This window comes from Pseudophryne corroboree, chromosome 8, assembly GCF_028390025.1.
Source record: "Pseudophryne corroboree isolate aPseCor3 chromosome 8, aPseCor3.hap2, whole genome shotgun sequence".
In the NCBI taxonomy this organism is placed as follows: domain Eukaryota; kingdom Metazoa; phylum Chordata; class Amphibia; order Anura; family Myobatrachidae; genus Pseudophryne; species Pseudophryne corroboree.
The window spans coordinates 25,207,219-25,233,831 of record NC_086451.1 but is presented as its reverse complement, the minus strand read 5'-3'; the positions used below and the strand labels follow the sequence as shown (position 1 = coordinate 25,233,831).

Sequence of the window (26,613 nt, the reverse complement as noted above, 5' to 3'; positions counted from 1 at the left end):
ACTCCACAGAACTGACGGTAACTGGTTCTACAGAAAACGCAAGAGGAACAAGGGCACAAAGAACGTTTCCGTACAGCGCCGGACTCACCGGCCATGTGATAATGATGTCATGGGCAGGAGCTGCTGCTTCCACAGCGGGGTGGATGCAGCACATACAGAGCACAGTTTTTCCTGCAGTTTATAATTTTTTTGCGCAACTATTTAATATAAAAGGTACTTTATTTCCAAACATTTATAAAATAATAATAATACAAAAAAAAAAGGAATATCCCAGCTATTGCTCTCCGCCTCGGAGCTGATCCTTCAGCTAACACTCAGATGTGCTCTGTGCATACTAACACAGGCGCCAGCTGCAGCTGCCATTGTGCCCTCACTGTTTGCAGACACACATATATTCTCCGGGCACGGAGCTCGCACAGATCACCTACTGACAGGATACGGAGTGCAATCATAGGCATCTGTGGCGCACACGCGCAGTGTGAAGTGAACGCTGATCAGTAGTGAGGCTGCCACGCACCAGCTCACGTTTTCTACCACGTGTGTGCAACATGAAATGTGCAGAGATATTTATTCACCAAAAACTACACAGTGTAATGTAAGGACTTGGTTATTGGCTACAATTCCTATACTCCTAGGCCACAGACCCCCAAACCACAAGAAAGGTGACACACACACACACACACACACACACACACACACACACACACACACACACTCCTTACATACTGTAGCACGCTCAGGCAGCCTGCGCGGTCCCTGCACTGGCACGTAGTGATAATATTTATCAGTGTCACAGGCAGAGGCAGTGACAGGCTACACAGCCGGCTTCTGGGAAGTATCGGACAGCAGTCCCTGCCAGATAACGGCGGAGAGAGCGCGCTGAGCAGGACTAACCAGCAGTACCCGGACTCTAGGTCGACACACATTGGTCGACATTGAGTAGGTCAACATGAGTTTTTCAAAAAAATGTCATAATTTTTTGAACTTTTTCATACTTTACGATCCACGTGGACTACAACTGGGACCGGTAACCTGTGCCGACCGCAGCGAGGAACCTTGCCCGGAGACACGGTGCACTAAATAAGAATTTACTCACCGGTAATTCTATTTCTCGTAGTCCGTAGTGGATGCTGGGACTCCGTAAGGACCATGGGGAATAGCGGCTCCGCAGGAGACTGGGCACAACTATAAAGAAAGCTTTAGGTCTAACTGGTGTGCACTGGCTCCTCCCACTATGACCCTCCTCCAGACTTCAGTTAGGATACTGTGCCCGGAAGAGCTGATACAATAAGGAAGGATTTAGAATCCCGGGTAAGACTCATACCAGCCACACCAATCACACCGTATAACTCGTGATACAATACCCAGTTAACAGTATGACAACAACTGAGCCTCTCAACAGATGGCTCAACAATAACCCTTTAGTTAAACAATAACTATATACAAGTATTGCAGACAATCCGCACTTGGGATGGGCGCCCAGCATCCACTACGGACTACGAGAAATAGATTTACCGGTGAGTAAAATCTTATTTTCTCTGACGTCCTAGTGGATGCTGGGACTCCGTAAGGACCATGGGAATTATACCAAAGCTCCCAAACGGGCGGGAGAGTGCGGATGACTCTGCAGCACCGAATGGGCAAACTCTAGGTCCTCCTCAGCCAGGGTGTCAAACTTGTAGAATTTAGCAAATGTGTTTGACCCCGACCAAGTAGCTGCTCGGCAAAGTTGTAAAGCCGAGACCCCTCGGGCAGCCGCCCAAGAAGAGCCCACCTTCCTCGTGGAATGGGCTTTTACTGATTTAGGATGCGGCAGTCCAGCCGCAGAACGTGCAAGCTGAATCGTACTACAGATCCAGCGAGCAATAGTCTGCTTTGAAGCAGGTGCACCCAACTTGTTGGGCGCATACAGGATAAATAGCGAGTCAGTCTTTCTGACTCCAGCTGTCCTGGAAACATAGATTTTCAGGGCCCTGACTACGTCCAACAACTTGGAAGCCACCAAGTCTGTAGTAGCCGCAGGCACCACGATAGGTTGGTTCAGATGAAAAGCTGATAACACTTTAGGAAGAAACTGGGGATGAGTCCTCAATTCTGCCCTATCCATATGGAAAATCAGATAAGGGCTTTTACATGACAAAGCCGCCAATTCTGATACACGCCTGGCCGAAGCCAAGGCCAACAACATGACCACTTTCCACGTGAGATATTTAAATTCCACGGTTTTAAGTGACTCAAACCAATGTGACTTTAGGAAATCCAACACCACGTTGAGATCCCAAGGTGCCACTGGAGGGACAAAAGGGGGCTGAATATGCAGCACTCCCTTAACAAAAGTCTGAACTTCAGGTAGTGAAGCCAGTTCTCTCTGGAAGAAAATCGATAGAGCCGAAATCTGGACCTTAATGGAACCCAATTTTAGGCCCATAGTCACCCCTGACTGTAGGAAGTGCAGGAAACGGCCCAGCTGAAATTCCTCCGTTGGGTCCTACCTGGCCTCACACCACGCAACATATTTTCGCCAAATACGGTTATAATGGTTTGCGGTTACTTCTTTCCTGGCTTTTATCAGCGTAGGAATGACTTCCTCCGGAATGCCCTTTTCCTTTAGGATCCGGAATTCAACCGCCATGCCGTCAAACGCAGCCGCGGTAAGTCTTGGAACAGACAGGGCCCCTGCTGTAGCAGATCCTGTCTGAGCGGTAGAGGCCATGGGTCCTCTGATATCATTTCTTGAAGTTCTGGGTACCAAGCTCTTCTTGGCCCATCCGGAACCACAAGTATCGTTCTTACTCCTCGTTTTCTTATTATTCTCAGTACCTTTGGTATGAGAGGCAGAGGAGGGAATACATAAACCGACTGGTACACCCACGGTGTCACTAGAGCGTCCACAGCTATTGCCTGAGGGTCCCTTGACCTGGTGCAATATCTCGTTTTTTGTTTAGACGGGACGCCATCATGTCCACCTGTGGCCTTTCCCAACGGTTTACCAACAGTTGGCAGACTTCTGGATGAAGTCCCCACTCTCCCGGGTGTAGGTCGTGTCTGCTGAGGAAGTCTGCTTCCCAGTTGTCCACTCCCGGAATGAACACTGCTGACAGTGCTAAGACGTGATTTTCCGCCCATCGGAGAATCCTTGTGGCTTCTGCCATCGCCATCCTGCTTCTTGTGCCGCCCTGTCGGTTTACATGGGCGACTGCCGTGATGTTGTCTGATTGGATCAGTACCGGCTGGTTTTGAAGCAGAGGCCTTGCCAGACTTAGGGCATTGTAAATGGCCCTCAGTTCCAGAATATTTATGTGTAGGGACGACTCCTGACTTGACCAAAGTCCTTGGAAATTTCTTCCCTGTGTGACTGCCCCCCAGCCTCGAAGGCTGGCATCCGTGGTTACCAGGACCCAGTCCTGTATGCCGAATCTGCGGCCCTCTTGAAGATGAGCACTCTGCAGCCACCACAGTAGAGATACCCTGGTCCATGGAGACAGGGTTATCAGCCGATGCATCTGAAGATGCGATCCCGACCACTTGTCCAAGAGGTCCCACTGAAAGGTTCTTGCATGGAACCTGCCGAATGGAATTTTGCTTCGTAAGAAGCTACCATTTTTCCCAGGACTCGTGTGCAATGATGCACCGATACCTGTTTTGGTTTCAGGAGGTCTCTGACTAGAGATGACAGCTCCTTGGCTTTCTCCTGCGGGAGAAACACTTTTTTCTGTTCTGTGTCCAGAACCATCCCCCGGAACAGTAGGCGTGTGGTAGGAACCAGCTGTGACTTTGGAATGTATAGAATCCATCCGTGCTGTTGTAGCACTTCCCGAGATAGTGCTACTCCGACCAACAACTGCTCCTTGGACCTCGCCTTTATAAGGAGATCGTCCAAGTACGGGATAATTAAAACTCCCTTTTTCGAAGGAGTATCATCATTTCTGCCATTACCTTGGTAAAGACCCTCGGTGCCGTGGACAGTCCAAACGGCAGTGTTTGGAATTGGTAATGGCAATCCTGTACCACAAATCTGAGGTACTCCTGGTGAGGATGGTAAATGGGGACATGTAGGTAAGCCTCCTTGATGTCCAGGGATACCATGTAATCCCCCTCCTCCAGGCTTGCAATAACCGCCCTGAGCGATTCCATCTTGAACTTGAATTTTTTTATGTATGTGTTCAAGGATTTCAAATTTAAAATGGGTCTCACCGAACCGTCCGGTTTCGGTACCACAAACAGTGTGGAATAGTAATCCCGTCCTTGTTGAAGTAGGGGCACCTTGACTATCACCTGCTGGGAATACAGCTTGTGAATTGCCTCTAGCACAGCCTCCCTGCCTGAGGGAGTTGTCGGCAAGGCAGATTTGAGGAAACGGCGGGGGGGAGACGCCTCGAATTCCAGCTTGTACCCCTGAGATACTACTTGAAGGATCCAGGGATCCACCTGTGAGCGAGCCCACTGATCGCTGAAATTTTTGAGGCGGCCCCCCACCGTACCTGGCTACGCCTGTGGAGCCCCCGCATCATGCGGTGGACTCAGAGGAAGCGGGGGAAGAATTTTGATTCTGGGAACTGGCTGACTGGTGCAGCTTTTTCCCTCTTCCCTCGTCTCTGTGCAGAAAGGAAGCGCCTTTTACCCGCTTGCTTTTCTGAAGCCGAAAGGACTGTACCCGATAATACAGTGCTTTCTTAGGCTGCGAGGAAACCTGAGGTAAAAAAAATTTCTTCCCAGCTGTTGCTACGAGGTCCCAGAGACCATCCCCAAACAATTCCTCACCCTTATAAGGCTCTATGTGCCTTTTAAAGTCAGCATCACCTGTCCAGTGTCGGGTCTCTAATACCCTCCTAACAGAATGGACATTGCATTAATTCTGGATGCCAGCCGGCAAAATATCCCTCTGTGCATCCCTCATATATAAGACGACGTCTTATGTTCGCAAAATAGTATCCCTGTTTGACAGGGTTACAGACCACGCTGCAGCAGCACTATCTGCAGGTCTCAGTCTAGTACCTGAGTGTGTAAATACAGACTTCAGGATAGCCTCCTGCTTTTTATCAGCATGTACCTTCAAAGTGGCCGTATCCTAAGACGGCAGTGCCACCTTTTTTGACAAACGTGTGAGCGCCTTATCAACCCTAGGGGATATCTCCCAGCGTAACTTATCCTCTGGCGGGAAAGGGTACGCCATCAGTAACTTTTTAGAAATTACCAGTTTCTTATCGGGGGAACCCACGCTTTTTCACACTTCATTCACTCATTTGATGGGGGAACAAAACACTGCCTGCTTTTTCTCCCCAAACATAAAACCCTTTTTTAGTGGTACTTGGGTTAATGTCAGAAATGTGTAACACATTTTTTATTGCCGGGATCATGTAACGGATGTTCCTAGTGGATTGTGTATATGTCTCAACCTCGTCGACACTGGAGTTAGACTCCGTGTCGACATCTGTGTCTGCCATCTGAGGGAGCGGGCGTTTTTGAGCCCCTGATGGCCTTTGAGACGCCTGGGCAGGAGCGGGCTGAGAAGCCGGCTGTCCCATAGCTGTTACGTCATCCAGCCTTTTATGTAAGGAGTTGACACTGTCGGTTAATACCTTCCACCTATCCATCCACTCTGGTGTCGGCCCCACAGGGGGCGACATCACATTTATCGGCATCTGCTCTGCCATCACATAAGCCTCCTCATCAAACGTGTCGACACAGCCGTACCGACACACCGCACACACACAGGGAATGCTCTGACTGAGGACAGGACCCCACACAGCCCTTTGGGGAGACAGAGAGAGAGTATGCCAGCACACACCAGAGCGCTATATAATTTAGGGATTAACACTATATTGAGTGAATTTTTCCCAATAGCTGCTTGTATATACAATATTGCGCCTAAATTTAGTGCCCCCCCTCTCTTTTTAACCCTTTGAGCCTGCAAACTACAGGGGAGAGCCTGGGGAGCTGTCTTCCAGCTGCACTGTGAAGAGAAAATGGCGCCAGTGTGCAGAGGGAGATAGCTCCGCCCCTTTTTCGCTGACTTTTCTCCCGCTTTTTTATGGATTCTGGCAGGGGTATTTATCACATATATAGCCTCTGGGGCTATATATTGTGATATATTTGCCAGCCAAGGTGTTTTTATTGCTGCTCAGGGCGCCCCCCCCAGCGCCCTGCACCCTCAGTGACCGGAGTGTGAAGTGTGCATGAGGAGCAATGGCGCACAGCTGCAGTGCTGTGCGCTACCTTGGTGAAGACTGATGTCTTCTGCCGCCGATTTTCCGGACCTCTTCTTGCTTCTGGCTCTGTAAGGGGGACGGCGGCGCGGCTCCGGGAACGAACACCAAGGCCAGTTCCATGCGGTCGATCCCTCTGGAGCTAATGGTGTCCAGTAGCCTAAGAAGCCCAAGCTAGCTGCAAGCAGGTAGGTTCGCTTCTTCTCCCCTTAGTCCCTCGATGCAGTGAGCCTGTTGCCAGCAGGTCTCACTGTAAAATAAAAAACCTAAAATAAACTTTCTTTCTAGGAGCTCAGGAGAGCCCCTAGTGTGCATCCAGCTCGGCCGGGCACAGAAATCTAACTGAGGCTTGGAGGAGGGTCATAGTGGGAGGAGCCAGTGCACACCAGGTAGTCTAAAAGCTTTCTTTTAGTTGTGCCCAGTCTCCTGCGGAGCCGCTATTCCCCATGGTCCTTTCGGAGTTCCCAGCATCCACTAGGACGTTAGGGAAATTGGGGTTCCCCGTCACTTTACGAAGATAATGACACCAAAAAAACTCACGTTGACTTTGTTCATGATGACCTAATGGCCGTGTCAGCCTAGTCACTGTCGACTAATAAGTATCGACCTAGACACTGTCAACCCTGAGTCTCACACCCGTTAGAGCAGACGCTTGCTTACCATCCTTTCCTAATGCCGGTTTAAAACTCATCTAAAGCAGTCAATGATCGGTGGCTGCTGACAACACACTCCTTAGTAAATACACCCCAAGGAGATAGAACAAGACATGGAGGGAATCTGTATAGAAAAATCGGGATCTTTACATAACTCAGGAATGGACATAATCTTGTAGAATTCAGGAGCGACGTGCAGCCATTGGCATCAACAGTAACTTCTCTCAGTCCCGTCTCCAGTCCCTACAGTAACCTCTCTCAGTCCTGTCTCCCTGGCTCCAGTCCCTACAGTAACCTCTCTCAGTCCTGTCTCCCTGGCTCCAGTCCCTACAGTAACCTCTATCAGTCCTTTCTCCCTGGCTCCAGTCCCTACAGTAACCTCTATCAGTCCTGTCTCCCTGGCTCTAGTCCCTACAGTAACCTCTATCAGTTCTGTCTCCCTGGCTCCAGTCCCTACAGTAACCTCTCTCAGTCCTGTCTCCCTGGCTCCAGTCCCTACAGTAACCTCTATCAGTCCTGTCTCCCTGTCTCCAGTCCCTACAGTAACCTCTCTCAGTCCTGTCTCCCTGGCTCCAGTCCCTACAGTAACCTCTCTCAGTCCTGTCTCCCTGGCTCCAGTCCCTACAGTAACCTCTCTCAGTCCTGTCTCCCTGGCTCCAGTCCCTACAGTAACCTCTCTCAGTACTGTCTTGCTGGCCCCAGTCCCTACAGTAGCCTCTATCAGTCCTGTCTCCCTGGCTCCAGTCCCTACAGTAACCTCTCTCAGTACTGTCTCCCTGGCTCCAGTCCCTACAGTAACCTCTATCAGTCCTGTCTCCCTGGCTCCAGTCCCTACAGTAACCTCTATCAGTCCTGTCTCCCTGGCTCCAGTCCCTACAGTAACCTCTATCAGTCCTGTCTCCCTGGCTCCAGTCCCTACAGTAACTTCTCTCAGTCCTGTCTCCCTGGCTCCAGTCCCTACAGTAACCTCTATCAGTCCTGTCTCCCTGGCTCCAGTCCCTACAGTAACCTCTATCAGTCCCGTCTCCCTGACCCCAGTCTCTGCAGGAATCTCTCAGTCCAGTCTCTCGGACCCCAGTCCCTGCAGTAATCTCTCTTAGTCCTGCCTCTCTGACCCCAGTCTCGTCTCCTTGACCCCAGTCCCTACGGTAAGCTCTCTCAGTCCCGTCTCCCTGACCCCAGTCCCTGCAGTAATCTCTCTTAGTCCTGTCTCTCTGATTCCAGTCCCTGCAGTAATCTCTCTTAGTCCTGCCTCTCTGACCCCAGTCCCTGCAGCAATCTCTCTTAGTCCTGTCTCTCTGACCCCAGACCCTGCAGTAATCTCTCTTAGTCCCGTCTCTCTGACCCCAGTCCCTGCAGTAATCTCTCTTAGTCCCGTCTCTCTGACCCCAGTCCCTGCAGTAATCTCTCTTAGTCCTGTCTCTCGGACCCCAGTCCCTACAGTAATCTCTCTTAGTCCTGTCTCTCTGACCCCAGTCCCTGCAGTAATCTCTCTTAGTACTGCCTCAATGACCCCAGTCCCTGCAGGAATCTCTTAGTCCTGTCTCTCTGACCCCAGTCCCTGCAGTAATCTCTTAGTCCTGTCTCTCTGACCCCAGTCCCTGCAGTAATCTCTCTTAGTCCTGTCTCTCTGACCCCAGTCCCTGCAGGAATCTCTCTTAGTTCTGTCTCTCTGACCCCAGTCCCTGCAGTAATCTCTCTTAGTCCTGCCTCAATGACCCCAGTCCCTGCAGTAATCTCTCTTAGTCCTGCCTCAATGTCCCCAGTCCCTGCAGTAATCTCTCTTAGTCCTGTCTCTCTGCCCCCAGTCCCTGCAGTAATCTCTCTTAGTCCTGTCTCTCTGACCCCAGTCCCTGCAGTAATCTCTCTTAGTCCTGTCTCTCTGACCCCAGTCCCTGCTGGAATCTCTCTTAGTCCTGTCTCTCTGACCCCAGTCCCTGCAGTAATCTCTCTTAGTCCCGTCTCTCTGACCCCAGTCCCTGCAGGAATCTCTTTTAGTCCTGTCTCTCTGATTCCAGTCCCTGCAGTAATCTCTCTTAGTCCTGCCTCTCTGACCCCAGTCCCTGCAGCAATCTCTCTTAGTCCCATCTCTCTGACCCCAGACCCTGCAGTAATCTCTCTTAGTCCCGTCTCTCTGACCCCAGTCCCTGCAGTAATCTCTCTTAGTCCCGTCTCTCTGACCCCAGTCCCTGCAGTAATCTCTCTTAGTCCTGTCTCTCGGACCCCAGTCCCTGCAGTAATCTCTCTTAGTCCTGTCTCTCTGACCCCAGTCCCTGCAGTAATCTCTCTTAGTACTGCCTCAATGACCCCAGTCCCTGCAGGAATCTCTTAGTCCTGTCTCTCTGACCCCAGTCCCTGCAGTAATCTCTTAGTCCTGTCTCTCTGACCCCAGTCCCTGCAGTAATCTCTCTTAGTCCTGTCTCTCTGACCCCAGTCCCTGCAGGAATCTCTCTTAGTTCTGTCTCTCTGACCCCAGTCCCTGCAGTAATCTCTCTTAGTCCTGCCTCAATGACCCCAGTCCCTGCAGTAATCTCTCTTAGTCCTGCCTCAATGTCCCCAGTCCCTGCAGTAATCTCTCTTAGTCCTGTCTCTCTGCCCCCAGTCCCTGCAGTAATCTCTCTTAGTCCTGTCTCTCTGACCCCAGTCCCTGCAGTAATCTCTCTTAGTCCTGTCTCTCTGACCCCAGTCCCTGCTGGAATCTCTCTTAGTCCTGTCTCTCTGACCCCAGTCCCTGCAGTAATCTCTCTTAGTCCCGTCTCTCTGACCCCAGTCCCTGCAGTAATCTCTCTTAGTCCCGTCTCTCTGACCCCAGTCCCTGCAGGAATCTCTCTTAGTCTTGTCTCTCTGACCCCAGTCCCTGCAGTAATCTCTCGTAGTCCTGTCTCTCTGACCCCAGTCCCTGCAGTAATCTCTCTTAGTCCTGTCTCTCTGACCCCAGTCCCTGCAGTAATCTCTCTTAGTCCTGCCTCAATGACCACAGTCCCTGCAGTAATCTCTCTTAGTCCTGTCTCTCTGACCCCAGTCCCTGCAGTAACCTCTCTCAGTCCTGTCTCCCTGACCCCAGTCCCTGCAGTAATCTCTCTTAGTCCTGTCTCTCTGACCCCAGTCCCTGTAGTAATCTCTCTTAGTCCTGTCTCTCTGACCCCAGTCCCTGCTGGAATCTCTCTTAGTCCCGTCTCTCTGACCCCAGTCCCTGCAGTAATCTCTCTTAGTCCCGTCTCTCTGACCCCAGTCCCTGTAGTAATCTCTCTTAGTCCAGTCTCTCTGACCCCAGTCCCTGCAGTAATCTCTCTTAGTCCTGTCTCTCTGACACCAGTCCCTGCTGGAATCTCTCTTAGTCCTGTCTCTCTGACCCCAGTCCCTGTAGTAATCTCTCTTAGTCCTGTCTCTCTGACCCCAGTCTCTGCAGTAATCTCTCTTAGTCCTGTCTCTCTGACCCCAGTCCCTGCAGTAATCTCTCTTAGTCCCGTCTCTGACCCCAGTCCCTGCAGTAATCTCTCTTAGTCCTGTCTCTCTGACCCCAGTCCCTGCAGTAATCTCTCTTAGTCCTCTCTCTCTGACCCCCAGTCCCTGCAGTAATCTTAGTCCTGCCTCAATGACCCCAGTCCCTGCAGTAATCTCTCTTAGTCCTGTCTCTCTGACCCCAGTCCCTGCAGTAATCTCTCTTAGTCCTGTCTCCCTGACCCCAGTCCCTGCAGGAATCTCTTAGTCCTGTCTCTCTGACCCCAGTCCCTGCAGTAATCTCTCTTAGTCCCGTCTCTCTGACCCCAGTCCCTGCAGTAATCTCTCTTAGTCCTGTCTCTCTGACCCCAGTCCCTGCAGTAATCTCTCTTAGTCCTGTCTCCCTAACCCCAGTCCCTGCAGTAATCTCTCTTTGTCCTGCCTCAATGACCCCAGTCCCTGCAGGGATCTCAGTTCCATCTCTCTGACCCCAGCCCTCATGGAAACATTGGATCACATCACATAACATTCACATCACATGTCAGATTCTTGATCAGCACGTGTGTGATAAACATTTCCTACACAAAGTAATCAGACGTGACCTGAAAACCATGATGTCAGATTTGCTTCCTGTTTGTATCTGGGCAATTACAGAGAATACGATGGTCGGCGCAGTGGGGAATTATTGTATCAGGTGGAAAACTCCCCTCCCCCGGGGTCACTCACGCAGAACAGGAAACGGGGAGCAGGTATGTAAATGTCCTGGGTAAACCCTGATCAGATGGGACCCTCCTGAGTGACGGAAAGGTTACTTTGCGTCAAATATTTAAATAACTAAAGGAAAAAAAAAACCAATGGGCTACCTGCAACACTTCATTATTGTAAACCTATGGAGACAAGTTAATATCCAAATTGTCATTGTTCAGATGAAATTCCCTAAATAAAACAAAACTGAAATAATACCTGCAAAGAGTAATATGTAGGGGACACTAATACGTAACATGGGGGAGCAGAGCCGTCCCTCAGCCGGTGGTACAGGCCACGTTTGCAGCTCTAGGTGAGTAGGAGCAGCCGCGTGTTATAACACACACACACACAGCAACTACTGACTGACCGTGTCCGGGAAGCCCTTTGCCCGCAATACTGCGCAGACCCTATGAAGAAGGTCATCGCTGCCCGTACCTCCTAGGGCAAAGCGGGTTCTCACAATAAGAGGCAGGAGGGGAAAACCGGGGGAGAGAAGGGAGACGCTGCCAGAGTTGGAGACCGCAGTAAGGATGGAGGGACACAAGTTGGGGTGCCAGCCTGCGTCTATCCGGAGATCGCTCTTGGGGTGTTTGCTGTGACTGACTGACCGCCACGTCCTAATTCTACATTAGTCTATAGATAACGGCAGAACTAAACACTGGATTATCACTGATTGATGTGCGCTAAAATAAAACAGTAGAACTGTTATAAGAATCACCTGCACTATAGCAAAAGGTGTTATTGGAGGCACACGTTCACCATCTCCTGTATGCAACGGGGGGGTGTAATCCATCAATGTGTGCATGGGGGACCACGCTCGCTAAACGTGTTACAGCTGAGTAACCCATGTATGAGGGAGCCAGAGCAAGTCCCCGTTCCTAACTCCACACTGCTGAGTCACTGTGCTGGGTGAGATCTGCCGAGTCACTGAGAGCGTCTGGCTGTGCCCGACACCAGTATCTTCCAGAGACACCCGTACACGTGCTTCCACAGCCAACATTCCAGCCAGCGCACCGGTCACCTCTCCACAACAGCGTAAGACGCGTAGTCTGCCTTACAGACAGCACGCACGGGCTCGGATAATCCAGGACACGCCTCCTGCAGACAGCGAACACGCACGCCGGGCGTCTCACATGTCATAGGTACAACAAGTATAGCAGCCGGTATCCAGACTCTAGGTCGACACAAATTAGGTCAACACCTATTGGTCGACACACGAAATAGGTCGACACAAGTTGTTGTTGTTTTTTTACTTTTTCATACTTTACAATCCACGTGGACTACAATTGGGAACGGTAACCTGTTACCCGTCACTTTACAAAGAAAACGATACCAAAAAAAACCCAAAAAAAACTTATGTCCACCTTTCTCCACGGTGACCTTGTTCATGTCGCCCTAATAGTCGTGCCGACCTATTTCACGTGTCAACGTGTGTGTTGACCAAGTCCAATACCTATAGCAGCCGCCTTGATGAACACTGTACTAATGAAGCACGCCCCTAACCATCTGTTGTCGCAACTTAACATTAAAATCGCGCAAAGGCATCTAAACCTACTCGCCCTGGGTAAGGTAAGGGTTAATTTGCCCCTTTGCTGTGCCAGTCTGAATGGACGTCACCCGTCTAGCTGGCTCCCACACACACACAAAAAAAAAAAGTGTGACAAATTGCAGGACCCATAATGATCGTCTCTGGTGACAGTAAAGTCCTAGCTCATGCAAAAAATATTTTTTTTACATTCAGTAGATCCCAAGATCTACTGTAGATCCCTCACCCAAGCCTGGACATCACTACAGAGGTCAGTCACCTTTTAGTAAATAGCTATGTCTACCAGCCATGGATTTATAACGTCTCTTTGCACTCACCGACAGCTCTGAACAGACAGGCCCCGTCTTCCTTCATCTGTTTAATGATAAATCCCTTTTTCTCTTGCAGGGCCTTCTCAAACCAGTTCTCCTGCTGGAAGAAAGAGACGATGCTGCATTACAAAGTTCAGTAAGTTGACCTGAGATGGCATCTAGCGTGGTCACAAATGCAGCTGAGCAACGAATGTCCCTAACTCTCCATGTGCCTTCATTCTGTAAGTGCCCAGCAGTTGCCCTGCTCTACTGAACATGTATTGGGTATGCGTGCCATTACACCAGGGCTGGACTAACCCCAGGGGCCAGGAAACCTAAATGACTGCTGGTAGCTCACATGTCCAAGTCCTATTCTTAGAGATCATTGGATGAGCACCTTGTTTGGCTACTTATGAGATCCCGCTAGCTCCCTGCATTCTACATTGCATTATTCCAGAAGGCAAGCCAAGTACAAAGAACAGACTACAAGGGTGAGATTACTAAACACTCGCTGCGGGCTCCCAGGGTTCTAAAAACACATTTTAAAAAAGAATGATGGGTCTTCTTCTATGTGCAGCCCTACTGAGCACTACATATTGCTTGCTCTACCAAGACAAAGTGAAGACATTATCACTGCAACAGTGCCCCCAAGTGGTAGAACCCTCTCCTTTACTAGTATTCATTTCCAAGTCCCACAAATAAGTGCCATACAGTGGGGCAATGGGGGCATATTATAGAAACTGTAGAGGTCTTACTGATGCAAAACACAGGACAAGCAAACGCAGAATGGGAAACCCTTAATTAGCATTATCAATCAACAGGCGTAAAAGGCGAGGTACAGGACAAACAGCGTATTACAAGTAGAGATGTGCGCGGGCCCCCCGTGTTTTGGTACCAATTCATTATCGTGTTTTGATCTTCACAAAATCAACCTCAAGTGTATTGTTTTGGTCTAAAAATCGCTAAAATAAATAAATAAAAATAATTATTCGATAATAAGTGATATATATACATATACACACATACAGATGGAGCCATGCTGATCTAGGCTTCTCTGCTGCACCCAGGCGCACTAAGGTTTATTAGCATAAGCCTTTCATCTATTGTTCTCAGCTGCAATACAATACAGAGAGAACAATACAGCAGGGGATTAAGGGGGACATGTGCTAAGCAGTGATAAAAGTGCAGAAGTGAGCCAGTGGAGAAGTTGCCCATGGCAACCCATCAGCTGCTCTGTATACTTTTAATGTATGCAAATTAGAAATGTTACATCAATGCTGATTGGTTCTCCACTTTTATCACTGCTTAAGTCATTTTTTTCAATCCTAAACCCACCACTCAGATTTAAAATCCACATTCCGAACTGCGGGAAGATTCGAACTGTTACTCGCATCGGATCGGATTTCCTTGGGGGATCCGGACCGGGTTTTGGTTGGGATCGGAACCCAAAAATTTGTGCCGGTTTGGATTCTTGGAGAACCGAACCACACATCTCTAATGACAAGGCATGTAGGAGCCATGACACAGCGGAAGAGAGAGGACCCTCTTACAATCTGCAGGAGAGGGGTGACACGGAGTGTGGATGCGGGAAGGGAATACAGATGGGTAACCGGCGGGCTGTGACGGAGAGTTGGGTTATTCAGATGTGTTTTATACTTTTGGGGTCTGATCGCGAATGAGAAAATTATTACAGGGTTTGCCAAAGAACAATACTGCCGGGGTTGGGTCTGATGGTATCCGGTTTCTAGGTTGACACTGTCTAGGTCGACCACTATTGTCCACCAGTAAATCGGTTGACATGGTTTCTAGTCTGACAGGGACTCTAGGTCGACATGACAGAAAGGTCGACATGAGTTCTTCACATTTTTTTTCCTTCATTTTTTGAACTTTTTCATACTTTACGATCCACGTGGACTACAATTGTATACAGTAACCTGTGCCGGGTGCAGCGGTAGCGGAGCGAGCCACCTTGCCGGAAGCATGGCGAGCGAAGTGAGGGGACACGGTGCATTAATTGGGGTTCCCGGTCACTGTATAATGGAAACGAGACCAAAAAAAAAGTGAAAAACTCATGTCAACCTAGAGAGCACGTCGACCTACTTACTGTCGACCAACAGTGGTCGACCCTACATACCACACCCAGGTCTGATATGCCGGCAGCCAGGATACCAACCGCGGCATCCCTGACAGGGACAAGGTGAGTATATTTATCTTTCCCCAATGCCCCCCTAACTCCTCCTCCTCGCTGCCTAAACCTAATCCCCCCACCCCCCACGCAGACTAATCCTTACCCTCCCCAGGGGTGCTTATACCTAGCCTCCCCTTATCCGCTGCCTATACCTAGCCTCCCCTTATCCGCTGCCTATACCTAGCCTCCCCTTATCCGCTGCCTATACCTAGCCTCCCCTTATCCGCTGCCTATACCTAGCCTCCCCTTATCCGCTGCCTATACCTAGCCTCCCCTTATCCGCTGCCTATACCTAGCCCCCCCTTATCCGCTGCCTATACCTAGCCTCCCCTTATCCGCTGCCTATACCTAGCCTCCCCTTATCCGCTGCCTATACCTAGCCTCCCCTCATCCGCTGCCTATACCTAGCCCCACCTTATCCGCTGCCTATACCTAGCCCCCCCTTATCCGCAGCCTAACCCTCCCCAGGGGTGCCTATACCTAGCCCCCCCTTATCCGCAGCCTAACCCTCCCCAGGGGTGCCTATACTTAGCCCCCCCCTTATCTGCAGCCTAACCCTCCCCAGGGGTGCCTATACCTAACCTCCCCTTATCCGCAGCCTAACCCTCCCCAGGGATGCCTATACCTAACCTCCCCTTATCCGCAGCCTAACCCCCCCCCCCCGAAGCCTAACCTTAACATCCCCCCCCTCCCCCGCCACATGCGGCTTACCTCTCCGGCGGCGGGTCGTTGTCCCAATGCTCTGGATTGTGATCCTAGCCAGCACTCACATTCCGGGCAGTGTCAGGACTCCGGCGTATGTATGTCGACTTCCGGGACCCTGACTGGATCCCTACTGCAGCAATTGGGCACCTTAAGACCAGGTGTTAATAAATGAAAGAACACAACACCTTCAGTAGCAGCCTGGACTTACGGAAGTCAGGTCATAAACCAACAGACAGAATGGCACCAGGAAAATACATCACGATGAGAGTTCATGGTCATCTGGAATTACCTAATGTACACACTGTGCAGAGAATGCTGCAGGGGCCGGGCTGCTGGGAGATATTATAATGCTTTTCCACTTTATTAAACATAAATAAGTGATGCCATACATAACCTCCATTACTTATAATGTACTCCGCAGGGTCTCTGTACTATAGCCGAAACCCCCATGTTCACTTCCGATGCAGTTCCGCTTTCTCTCCAGCAGGGGGAGAGCTACAGCTTCCAATTATGCCCCCTGTATCGGGCTGATTCTGCTTTAGTGGGTCCCACTGTATTTCCGTCCCTGATAAATACAGCTGATTGAGGGTAGCGTAATAAACACAAGTAATTGGTAAGGTTTAAGTTTTTGATTTCTAGTAACTATTGCTTACAAAGATGGGAAGCCCCTTTAAAAAAGGTGCCAGAGGTAGTTCTTTAGGTGTCATGGCTCCAGGGATTTGGACATAGTCAGTAATAATTGCCCATGCAGAGTAATGCCCATCATAGACATCCAATATGGATCTATAGTTACTTACATTTTCCATCTGTAAATGTGGATAACGTAAGAAAAATAACGGTGTGTTCCTTTAAGGCTCTACAATTGCACATAGACAAAATCTCAGCAAGGTGCGTGATAAATGGATTCAACAAAGAAGAGGACTTGTATTAAACAAAATCCTAGATAAAGTATAATAACTTCCATATACCAGCCCAGCATATAACAACCCTCTGTTCTCCAGTCACTGTGTGAGAGCTCCACCTAGTGGACAGAGGGAGCAATTAATTACTTTAAATTCCGATTATGGGACCAATATATAGTGGGGAAGCATCAGGATTGTGGGCAACATGTGCAGATCTTATCTCTACATAGCACGGCTGGCTTAAACCAAATGTGTTTTTTTTTTATCATGCTGTGACTTTAAAAAAAAAAAAGACAAAAAAAAAAAAAAAAAAGACTGGGGTATATGCAATTGCGGTCGAATTCACGAAAATATCCAAAAACGGGACATTTTCGCCCCAAAAAAAAATTTCGACAATGCAATTCAGTACTTTTCGACAAAAAAACGGACTTTCCAAATTCGACTTTTGGAAATTCGACATTTGTCAAATTCGACATTTCTGCAATGGTACAAATGCGGCAATTCGACAAAAGTATATTCAATTGAAGATTGTAAATTCGACAACAGTGCTTTTAGACAGTGAATTCGTCATTTTCAATCCGCCACACTTTGCTGGCGGAATCTAATAAAAAATTTTAAAAACATGGTTTTTTTTTGTGTTTTTTTTTATTGGTAATAGCATATCTATTTATATTAGAAGGGATTAGGTACTTGGTTTGTGTATTTTGGAGGCACAAGTATTATTTATATATTTTTAAAAATATAATTTTTTTTTTTTTTTTTTTTTTTAAATAGAATGGAAAAATCAGGAAAAAAAAATGGCGTGGGGTCCCCCCTCCTAAGCATAACCAGCCTCGGGCTCTTCGAGCCGGTCCAGGTTCTAAAAATCCGGGGGGAAAACTGACATGGGATCCCCCGTATTTTTAAAACCAGCACCGGGCTCTGCGCCTGGTGCAAAAAATACGGGGGACAAAAAGCGTAGGGGTCCCCCGTCTTTTTTACACCAGCATCGGGCTCCACTAGCTGGGTAGATAATGCCACAGCCGGGGGTCACTTTTATACAGCGCCCTGCGGCCGTGGCATTAAATACGCAACTAGTCACCCCTGGCCGGGGTACCCGGGAGGAGTGGGGACCTGGTGTAAAAAATACGGGGGACCCCTACGCTTTTTGTCCCCCGTATTTTTTGCACCAGGCGCAGAGCCCGGTGCTGGTTTTAAAAATATGGGGGATCCCCTGTCAGTTTTTTCCCCGGATTTTTAGAACCAGGACCGGCTCGAAGAGCCCGAGGCTGGTTATGCTTAGGAGGGGGGACCCCACGCAATTTCTTTTCGGGGTTTTTCCCGTTTTTTTTTTATTTTTACAAGTCTAATCAAAATCCGTCAAATCGGCCGTTTTTCGACAGCGGGACTGTCGAATCCGTTTTTAATTGAATATGTTGAATTCCAGCACCCACTTGCCGGAATTCGACGGTCGAATTAAAAAAACGAGCGAAAAATTGCCGCGATTCGCCGGCAATTGCATATACCCCTATTTCTTCTAAAAAAAAAAAAACTAAAAAAAAACTAAAAAAAAACCCTAGTGTTTTTATTCAAAGGGTGGAATTCAAATGTTTGAAAAGTCGGTTGGGTGTCTGTTTTTTCCTGTCTATTAGATAGGAAAAAACAGACTCCCAACTGACTTTTCAAACATTTGAATCTCCCCCAAAATGTTCCATTACCAGTGGTATGCACAGTCCTAATGCTTAAGTGTGTGTGTGTGTGTGTGTGTGTGTGTGTGTGTGTGTGTGTGTGTGTGTGTGTGTGTGTGTGTGTGTGTGTGTGTGTGTGTGTGTGTGTTCTGCATTTTCCACTACTATTCAAGTTTACTTCATTATAATAAGTAATAAGTAGGACTATCCTTAACATTAACTTGTTCTTATTTTCAATGGAAACTGAGTGTACTTTGTATGTATTAATACGTTTAGTCTATCTACGAATATTCAGATGCAATAGGAATAAGCTGTAAAAATCGTTTTTATTAAAAGAAGCAAAATAAACCAAAATCGAAGCCTAATAACATTATTAAAGTTAGAAAGCATTAAAACATGGTTGATCAGCGTTTCTAATACATGATTCAATCTTTTCTTCATTAAAACATTAATGCAAAAATAAAAATAAATAAAAAAGAACCCCAAAATAAGTTAAAAAAAAAAAAGTCCCCCCCCCCCCCCCCCAACATATTATAAAATAAGGTCCCCGGCAGACATCCGGCTGTTCGGACTATTCTCCAGAACCACTGGACGGATTTTGAGGCAGTTTTCACAATTGTATACAGCATATGTAATTAAAGGTTTAGGGGTATGATACATGAAAATCCGTCCAGTGGTTCTTACGATTAGCCTGAACAGACAGACGGACACCAGGATATCCCCAACCCCTTCCTTCAACTCCGGGATCACAGTGCTAGCAGATGCCAGTAACCAGAACTGCCGGGCTAATACCGCACGCTGGGCAGGTGGTGACCTCCCCCCCAGGTAACAGCCCCCAGCTGCATTCTAATAAGCCCAAAGTACAGGGCTGGTAGCCGGCCCCTGGATACAGGAGAGCGGAACCGCTGGCAGATGTCTGAGGAGCAAGATCAGCTGGGCGGGTGACAGTGCGCCGCCTGCCCTAGGTCAGCATCATGCGGGAACGGGTGTAGAGAAGGTCCCACCATGGCCCGAGAGTTGCTGAGAAAATATCTGCTGGGGGAAACACAACGCGGCGCCCGTACGTCGGTTACCGACAGCCAGCAGAGAAGGACAGAGGCCAGCACACCAGCAACAGTGAGCATGGGTGATCAGTAGCTGGACGCAAGGGGCACTGGGCAATCAGCAGCAGCGCCCACAGTAATCCGGGCAGTGACACCGGCAGCCGAAGAGGAAGAGCAGTAAGCAGCCAGTAATCATGGGCTAGCAGAGGCCAAAGCTGCACGTTCAAGCCCCGATGAAACCACACCCAATGAGGTGGGGGCGAAAGCCCGGACACCAGAGCAGGTTGGCAGCAGAGTGGCCTGAGGGTGTAGTAACGGTAGGTAAGGAGAACTATCCGTGCGATGTTGGAGCGAGTCTCTAGAGCAGTGGTTCTCAAACTCGGTCCTCAGGACCCCACACGGTTCACGTTTTCCAGGTCACCCAGCAGCTGCACTGTGTATCACCAACTGTCACATTTTGAAAAATCTACAGGTGACCTGCAAAACATGGACCGTGTGGGGTCCTGAGGACCGAGTTTGAGAACCTGTGCTCTAGAGGGTATTAAAGAATACAGTAGAACGAGGGAGTTTTCAACCTTTGTGCTACTGTGATCCATCTGACAGCACAGATGCCACGTCAATGTTAACATAATATGGAGAGCACGGTAGGTGTAGTGGTCAGCATTACTGCTTCAAAGCACTGAGGTCGTGAGGTCGGTTCCCGGCCATGGCTGTGTGCAGTCTGCATGTTTTCCCAGTGCTTGCTCTAGTTTCCACCCACAATCCAAAATACATACTGATATGTTATGTGGCTTCTAACCAACATTAACCCTAGTGTACCTGTGCGTACATGGGGAAGGGAATATAGAGTGTAAGCTCCACTGGGGCTGGTGTGACGGATACTGCTTGGGAATCACTAGGGTAAGGCAGGCCTAGGCAAAGTTCTCCAAAAGATATGTACAGCCGTGGCTAAAAGCTTTGTATTGGTTTTCACAAGGTTTGCTGCTTCAGTGTTTTTAGACCTGTTTGTCAGATGTTACTATGGTATACTGAAGTAAAATTACAGCATTTCATAAGTTCAGAGGCTTTTATTGACAATTACATTACATTTATGCAAAGAGTTGCTATTTGCAGTGTTGACCCTTCTTTCTCAAGACCTCTGCAATTCGCCCTGGCTGATGTCAATCAACTTCTGGGCCACATACTGACTGATGGCCGCCCATTTTGCCTAATCAGTGCTTGGAGTTTGACAGAATTTGTGGCGGGTTTATTCGTACACCCGCATCTTGAGGATGGACCACAAGGTCTCAGTGGGATTAAGGTCTGGGGAGTTTCCTGGCCATGGACCCAAAATGTTCATGTTTTGTTCCCCGAGCCACTTAGTTATCACTTTTGCCTCATGGCAAGGTCCTTCATCATGGTGGAAAAGGCATTGTTCCTCACCAAACTGTTCTTGGATGGTTGGGAGAAGTTGCTCTTGGAGGATATTTTGGTCCCATACTTTATTCATGGCTGTGGTCTTGGGCAAAATTGTGAGAGCCCACTACCTTGGCTGAGAAGCCACCCCACACATGAATGGTCTCAGGATGCTTTATTGCTGGCATGACACAGGACTGATGGTAGCGCTCATCTTTCCTTCTCCAGACAAGGGCAGCAAAGAAGCCATTTCTCTCCAGGAAAAGCATCATGGACAGACTGATAAAAGGTGCAGGGATTGGGACTGCTGAGGACTGGGGTAAAGTCATTTTCCCTGATGAATCTCCTTTCAGATTGTTTTGGGGATCTGGAAAAAAAGCTAGGCAAGAATGGGGGTCATTCCGACCCGATCGCTCGCTGCAGTTTGTCGTAGCGCAGCGATCGGGTCGGAACTACGCATGAGCCTGCGCAGCAGTGCGCCGGCGCATGGCAGCTTTCGTTGCCTAGCGATCGCCTCTGAGACAGAGGCGGTTGCTCTGCGGGAGGGGGCTGGACGGCGGCTTAGGGGGAGCGGTCCGGCCATCGCAGGTGTGGCCAGACCGTTGGGGGGGCGGGCCGCGGCCGCGTGACGTCTCATGCAGCCGCTGCGGCCAGCGGCAGTTAACTCCCGGCCAGCCGCAGGAGCTGCACTGGCCGGGAATTACTCCTCAAATACAAAGGCATCGCCGCTGTGCGATGCTTTTGTATTTGTGCACGGAGGGGGTGGGTGGCCGGACTGACGTGTGGGGCGGACTAGCCCTGTGCTGGGCGTCCCCCCACATGTCAGGGAAGATGATCATAGCTGTGCTAAATTTAGCACAGCTACGATCAACTCGGAATGACCCCCCAATGGGCGGCCATCGGTCAGTTTGTGGCCCAGAAGTTGACGGACAGCAGCCAGGACGAATTGCAGAGGTCGTGAGAAAGAAAGGTCAACACTGCAAATATGGACTCTTTGCATAAACGTAATGCTATTGTCAATAAAAGCCTTTGTCACTTATGAAATGCTGTAATGTTACTTCAGTACCATAGTAACATCTGACAAACAGGTCTAAAAACACTGAGGCCGCGGTTACTTGCCGGCGTACTACTGCGACGGGGAGTCGCGGCAACAAGCGCAGGAGTAGCGGCCTGTAATGTCTGTCTCCCGGCTTACCTCCCTCCCTAGCTGCATTGACGGCAGGATGGGGGATTTTCGGGACTGTTCCACTGAGGGAATGCCGGTTCCGATTATGGATTTTTATCTACCACAGCAGAACTGTGGTCCTCCTGCTGCTGAGTCTCGCGCGTCATTGTGTGTACGAGACGGACCATCTGCCAGTGTGAGAGAGACAGCAACGCACTCAGACTAGAGACGCTGGAGCCCGTCTGCTGTCTACACTGACAGAGGGCTGCAGAGACTACTCTCAGTCTCCCATACTGGGGGTGCAGCGGCACGGACGGGGGTTAATGTCAGGTGACACGTCCGTGATGCCAGTCAGGGAAGGAGGCAAAGCCGCTGCCCTCTGTTAACTAACGACACCTCAGGAGAGCGTTACCCGGAGGTGCCCCGCAGGAAATCACTTTTGTTCCTTTTTTCCTATTTTTTACATTCTTCATGTTTTACAAATGCCCTTTTTTTTCGGGTTTGGGCGGTTTAAACTTTAAAGCAGCTTTTTAGTATTCTTTAACTTGTACTTGGTGCTATTTTAACTTAAATGTATTATTGCTCTACACCTGAAAATGACAGGGTTGCTTTTTCAGGACACGCAGAGTCTCATTTACGGCCCGAGTTGAGTGAATGTCTTTAAGTTTAGGGACAGAAAAAGGGGGACACTGAAGAGAAGACCAAACCTTTCATGATTCCGTTCCTAAAATTCAACCAACCACCTATATCACTTACCCTGGCCCATAAAAGATATACACAATATGGGGTGTATTCAATTGCAGTCGGAACTGCCGTCTTGTTGGAAAGACGTCAGTTTCCGACTTTTTTAGGTCGGAAAACTGTTCCGACCTATTCAATAGGCCTCCCGTTTTTCCGACAGGTCGGCTATTCTGACTCATCAGAAAACACGTGGATCGGCGGATTAGCTGCGGATCCACGTGTTCTGCCGGATTCACAGCCAAATCCGACAGGTTTTAGCCCCGTTTCCGACAATGCCAAACCGACCGTCGGATTTGGGCGCTAACTGAAAGGATCCGACATCGACTGAATACACCCCTATATATACTGCATGTTGCCGATCTGTAGACACCAATATCCTTATGACATCATTCAGTGTATGCAAAGCATACGGTCACTACACAAGCCGAATGATGACCATTGATTCCTGCCGTGTGCTGTTCCGGCACGGTACACTGCTTCCACCTCCCAACGCAGGTTTCCCTCCCACCCCTTAGACGTGCGCAGAAAAACTTGCGTTGGCGACAGCACCATCACCGACGGATATGTGGCACACCGCAGGTAACTGAACTCCCCCCCCCATCCATATAAGCAACTCCAAACAGACACTAATCACGGATGTAGAACAAAAGTCTGATTACTTAACATATCAATTAACACCGTTCACAACTTCTGGCTAAATTTAGCAGCCAGGCAGCGCTCACGGGAGGGGGCGCAGTACGCACACAGGGATCGTGGCATCAGAAATAAAAGGACGGGTATGAGGGGGACTGAATGGCTTCAAAATGAGGAGAAGTAATAGAAATGGGAATAAGAGCAGAACACAAACTAGGTCTTGTGTCATCTTCCCGTTATAACCTGATACTGGTAGACACAACTCCTAATGTGATCTGCAACCAGTGGAGCGTCACACACGCAGCGCTTCCGCTCCATATGATATTACTCCGTGCACCAATAGACGCAGTTCTGGACACATTGGGGAATCGCCTTTCAGGGTAATCTGTTAGGACACAGCTGGCTCCATTTGAGGACGGATCCTTCCGAGACGGCCACACGGAGAAATACCGCAGGAATCAGGCTACATGTAGTCCAGGGGGGTGGCTAGCAATAATCCAATCACAATGGTCTATGTCATTATCGGACAGGGGAATGCAGAGGGAAGACACTAAGGAATAGCCCAGGTGACCACATTACAGAGCACAGGGATAATCTGTGACAGACGCTACTTTACCTGCAGACCTCCACTCTGACATCCATTATCACAGGAGCACAGGGAGGAGCAGGAAACAGACCTCAGATTCTAAACCAATCACCTCTACCGCTGCATCCACCCCGCCCTCCCACATTACATGTCACCCCCCCCCAACTGTCCCGTCAAGTGTTGTTATCAACCACTCACCTCTCAAGCATCCTTCACACAAGTTGTCAAACCTCCCAAACCTCTAATGACATCACAGTTATTCTACAGATCACGTGTCAGCCCCTTCTCCCTGCGTCATGTACTAATCACATGACAGCCCCCCATTATACTAATCACATGACCTGATGACAGCCGCCCCCCCCCCATAATAGTCACATGACCTGATGACAGCCTCCCATACTAGTCACATGACTTGATGACAACCCCCCCATACTAGTCACATGACTTGATGACAACCCCCCCATACTAGTCACATGACTTCATGACAGCCCCCATACTAGTCGCATGACTTGTTGACAGCCCCCCATACTAGTCACATAACCTGATGACAGCCCCCCCATACTAATCACATGACCTGATGACAGCTCCCCCTCCATACTAATCACATGACCTGATAGCAGCTCCCCCCTCCATACTAACCACATGACCTGATAGCAGCTCCCCCCTCCATACTAATCACATGACCTGATAGCAGCTCCCCCCTCCATATTAATCACATGACCTGATGACAGCCCCCATCATACTTATCACATGACAGCCGCCCCCATCATACTTATCACATGACCTGATGATAGCCGCCCCCCATACTAGTCACATGACCTGATGACAGCCGCCCCCCATACTAGTCACATGACCTGACAGCCCCCCCCATACTAGTCACATGACCTGATGACAGCCCCCCCCCCATACTAGTCACATGACCTGATGACAGCCCCCCCCTCCATATTAATCACATGACCTGATGACAGCCCCCATCATACTTATCACATGACAGCCGCCCCCATCATACTTATCACATGACCTGATGATAGCCGCCCCCCATACTAGTCACATGACCTGACAGCCCCCCCCCCATACTAGTCACATGACCTGATGACAGCCCCCCCCCCCATACTAGTCACATGACCTGATGACAGCCCCCCCCATACTAGTCACATGACCTGATGACAGCCCCCCCCCATACTAGTCACATGACCTGACAGCCCCCCCCCATACTAGTCACATGACTAGTTGACAGCCCCCCATACTAGTCACATGACTTGTTGACAGTCCCCCCCCATGCTAATCACATGACCTGATGACAGCCCCCCCATGCTAATCACATGACCTGATGACAGCCCCCCCATGCTAATCACATGACCTGATGACAGCCCCCCCATGCTAATCACATGACCTGATGACAGCCCCCCCATGCTAATCACATGACCTGACAGCCCCCCCCCATGCTAATCACATGACCTGATGACAGCCCCCCCCATGCTAATCACATGACCTGATGACAGCCCCCCCCCATGCTAATCACATGACCTGATGACAGCCCCCCCCATGCTAATCACATGACCTGATGACAGCCCCCCCCCATGCTAATCACATGACCTGATGACAGCCCCCCCCCATGCTAATCACATGACCTGATGACAGCCCCCCCCCCCATGCTAATCACATGACCTGATGACAGGCCCCCCATGCTAATCACATGACCTGATGACAGTCCCCCCATACTAATCACATGACCTTATGACAGTCCCCCCCCTCCCCCATGCTAATCACATGACCTGATGACAGTCCCCCCCCCTTTCCCATGCTAATCACATGACATGATGACAGTCTCCCCCCTTTCCCATGCTAATCACATGACATGATGACAGGCCGGCATCCCCCTGGGGCTCACCTGCTCTGCGGCGTCCGGGTCTATGGCCTGGGTCCGGGCCGCGGTCTCATACTCATCCTCGCTGTTGTTTCCGGCTCCATCGTCCCCGTCAGTGGTGTTCCCGGCCCCAGGGATCCCCGGTCCTCCCGCCCCGGCCCCCCCGGGCCCGCTCACCCCCTGTCTCCTCCGCTTGCTGTGTCCAGGGCCGGAGCAGCAGCCCCCCGGGCCTATCCCCGAGCCGTTACAGCAGCAGCATCCGCCGAGCCCGTCTGAGCCCGCACCAGCGCCGCCGGGGCCTCCCGAACCGGGGGGCGGCGATGCCTGGGCCCAGCGCGGGGGCGGGGAGGAGCGAGGCCGGGCCCCGGAGCGGGAGTGAGGGTCTCCGCCGCCCCCGCCACCGCTCCGGTCCCCGTCATCCGGGTCAGAGGGGGGAGGCGGCTTCTTCTTCGGTAGGATGGTCATCGGTCACCTTCACCGGACACCGAGCCTGCGTCACACCGAGCGCCGGACCGGGGGCTGAGCGTCACTACGCCGTACGCTCTCCTTCCCACGTGACGGGGCGGGGCCAACGCCGCGATTGGCGACAGCGTCGGGGGAGGAGGAGACCGGCGCGGTGTGCGCTATGCTGACGTCATCGCGCCTGTGCTTGCGTTCCACGCCTCGGCCGCAGCTTCCCGATTGCTGTGGCAACCTGTGGCGGAACAGGAAGAGCCGAAGCGGGCGGTGGGTTTAAGCAGCAGCAGTGTCCAGCCTATGCCCCGGACCCGGTGCACGGGGGACTGGATAGTAACGGAACCGGGGTGGCTGAGGGGGCGTTATCCATAGCACGCCATCA

General features: G+C 50.1%; 1 protein-coding gene across 6 annotated transcripts in view; it reads right to left on the bottom strand.

Annotated features, from left to right (window-relative positions):
- Nucleotides 1-26,369, bottom strand: part of OTUD5 (OTU deubiquitinase 5) — a 58,363-nt gene extending 31,994 nt beyond the window's left edge. For 2 of the 6 annotated variants that reach the window (XM_063936088.1, XM_063936090.1), the window contains exons 1-2: nucleotides 25,800-26,368; nucleotides 12,911-13,004 (exon numbers count right to left, since the gene is read on the bottom strand). In XM_063936088.1, coding sequence (XP_063792158.1) covers nucleotides 12,911-13,004; nucleotides 25,800-26,240 — 535 coding nt within the window. In that variant the 5' untranslated portion in view covers nucleotides 26,241-26,368. Of the gene's footprint in view, nucleotides 1-12,910; nucleotides 13,005-25,799 lie in introns of all 6 variants that reach the window. The other 4 variants (XM_063936086.1, XM_063936089.1, XM_063936091.1 and 1 more) reach the window with 3 other exon arrangements.
- Between the last annotated feature and the right edge of the window lie 244 nt (nucleotides 26,370-26,613).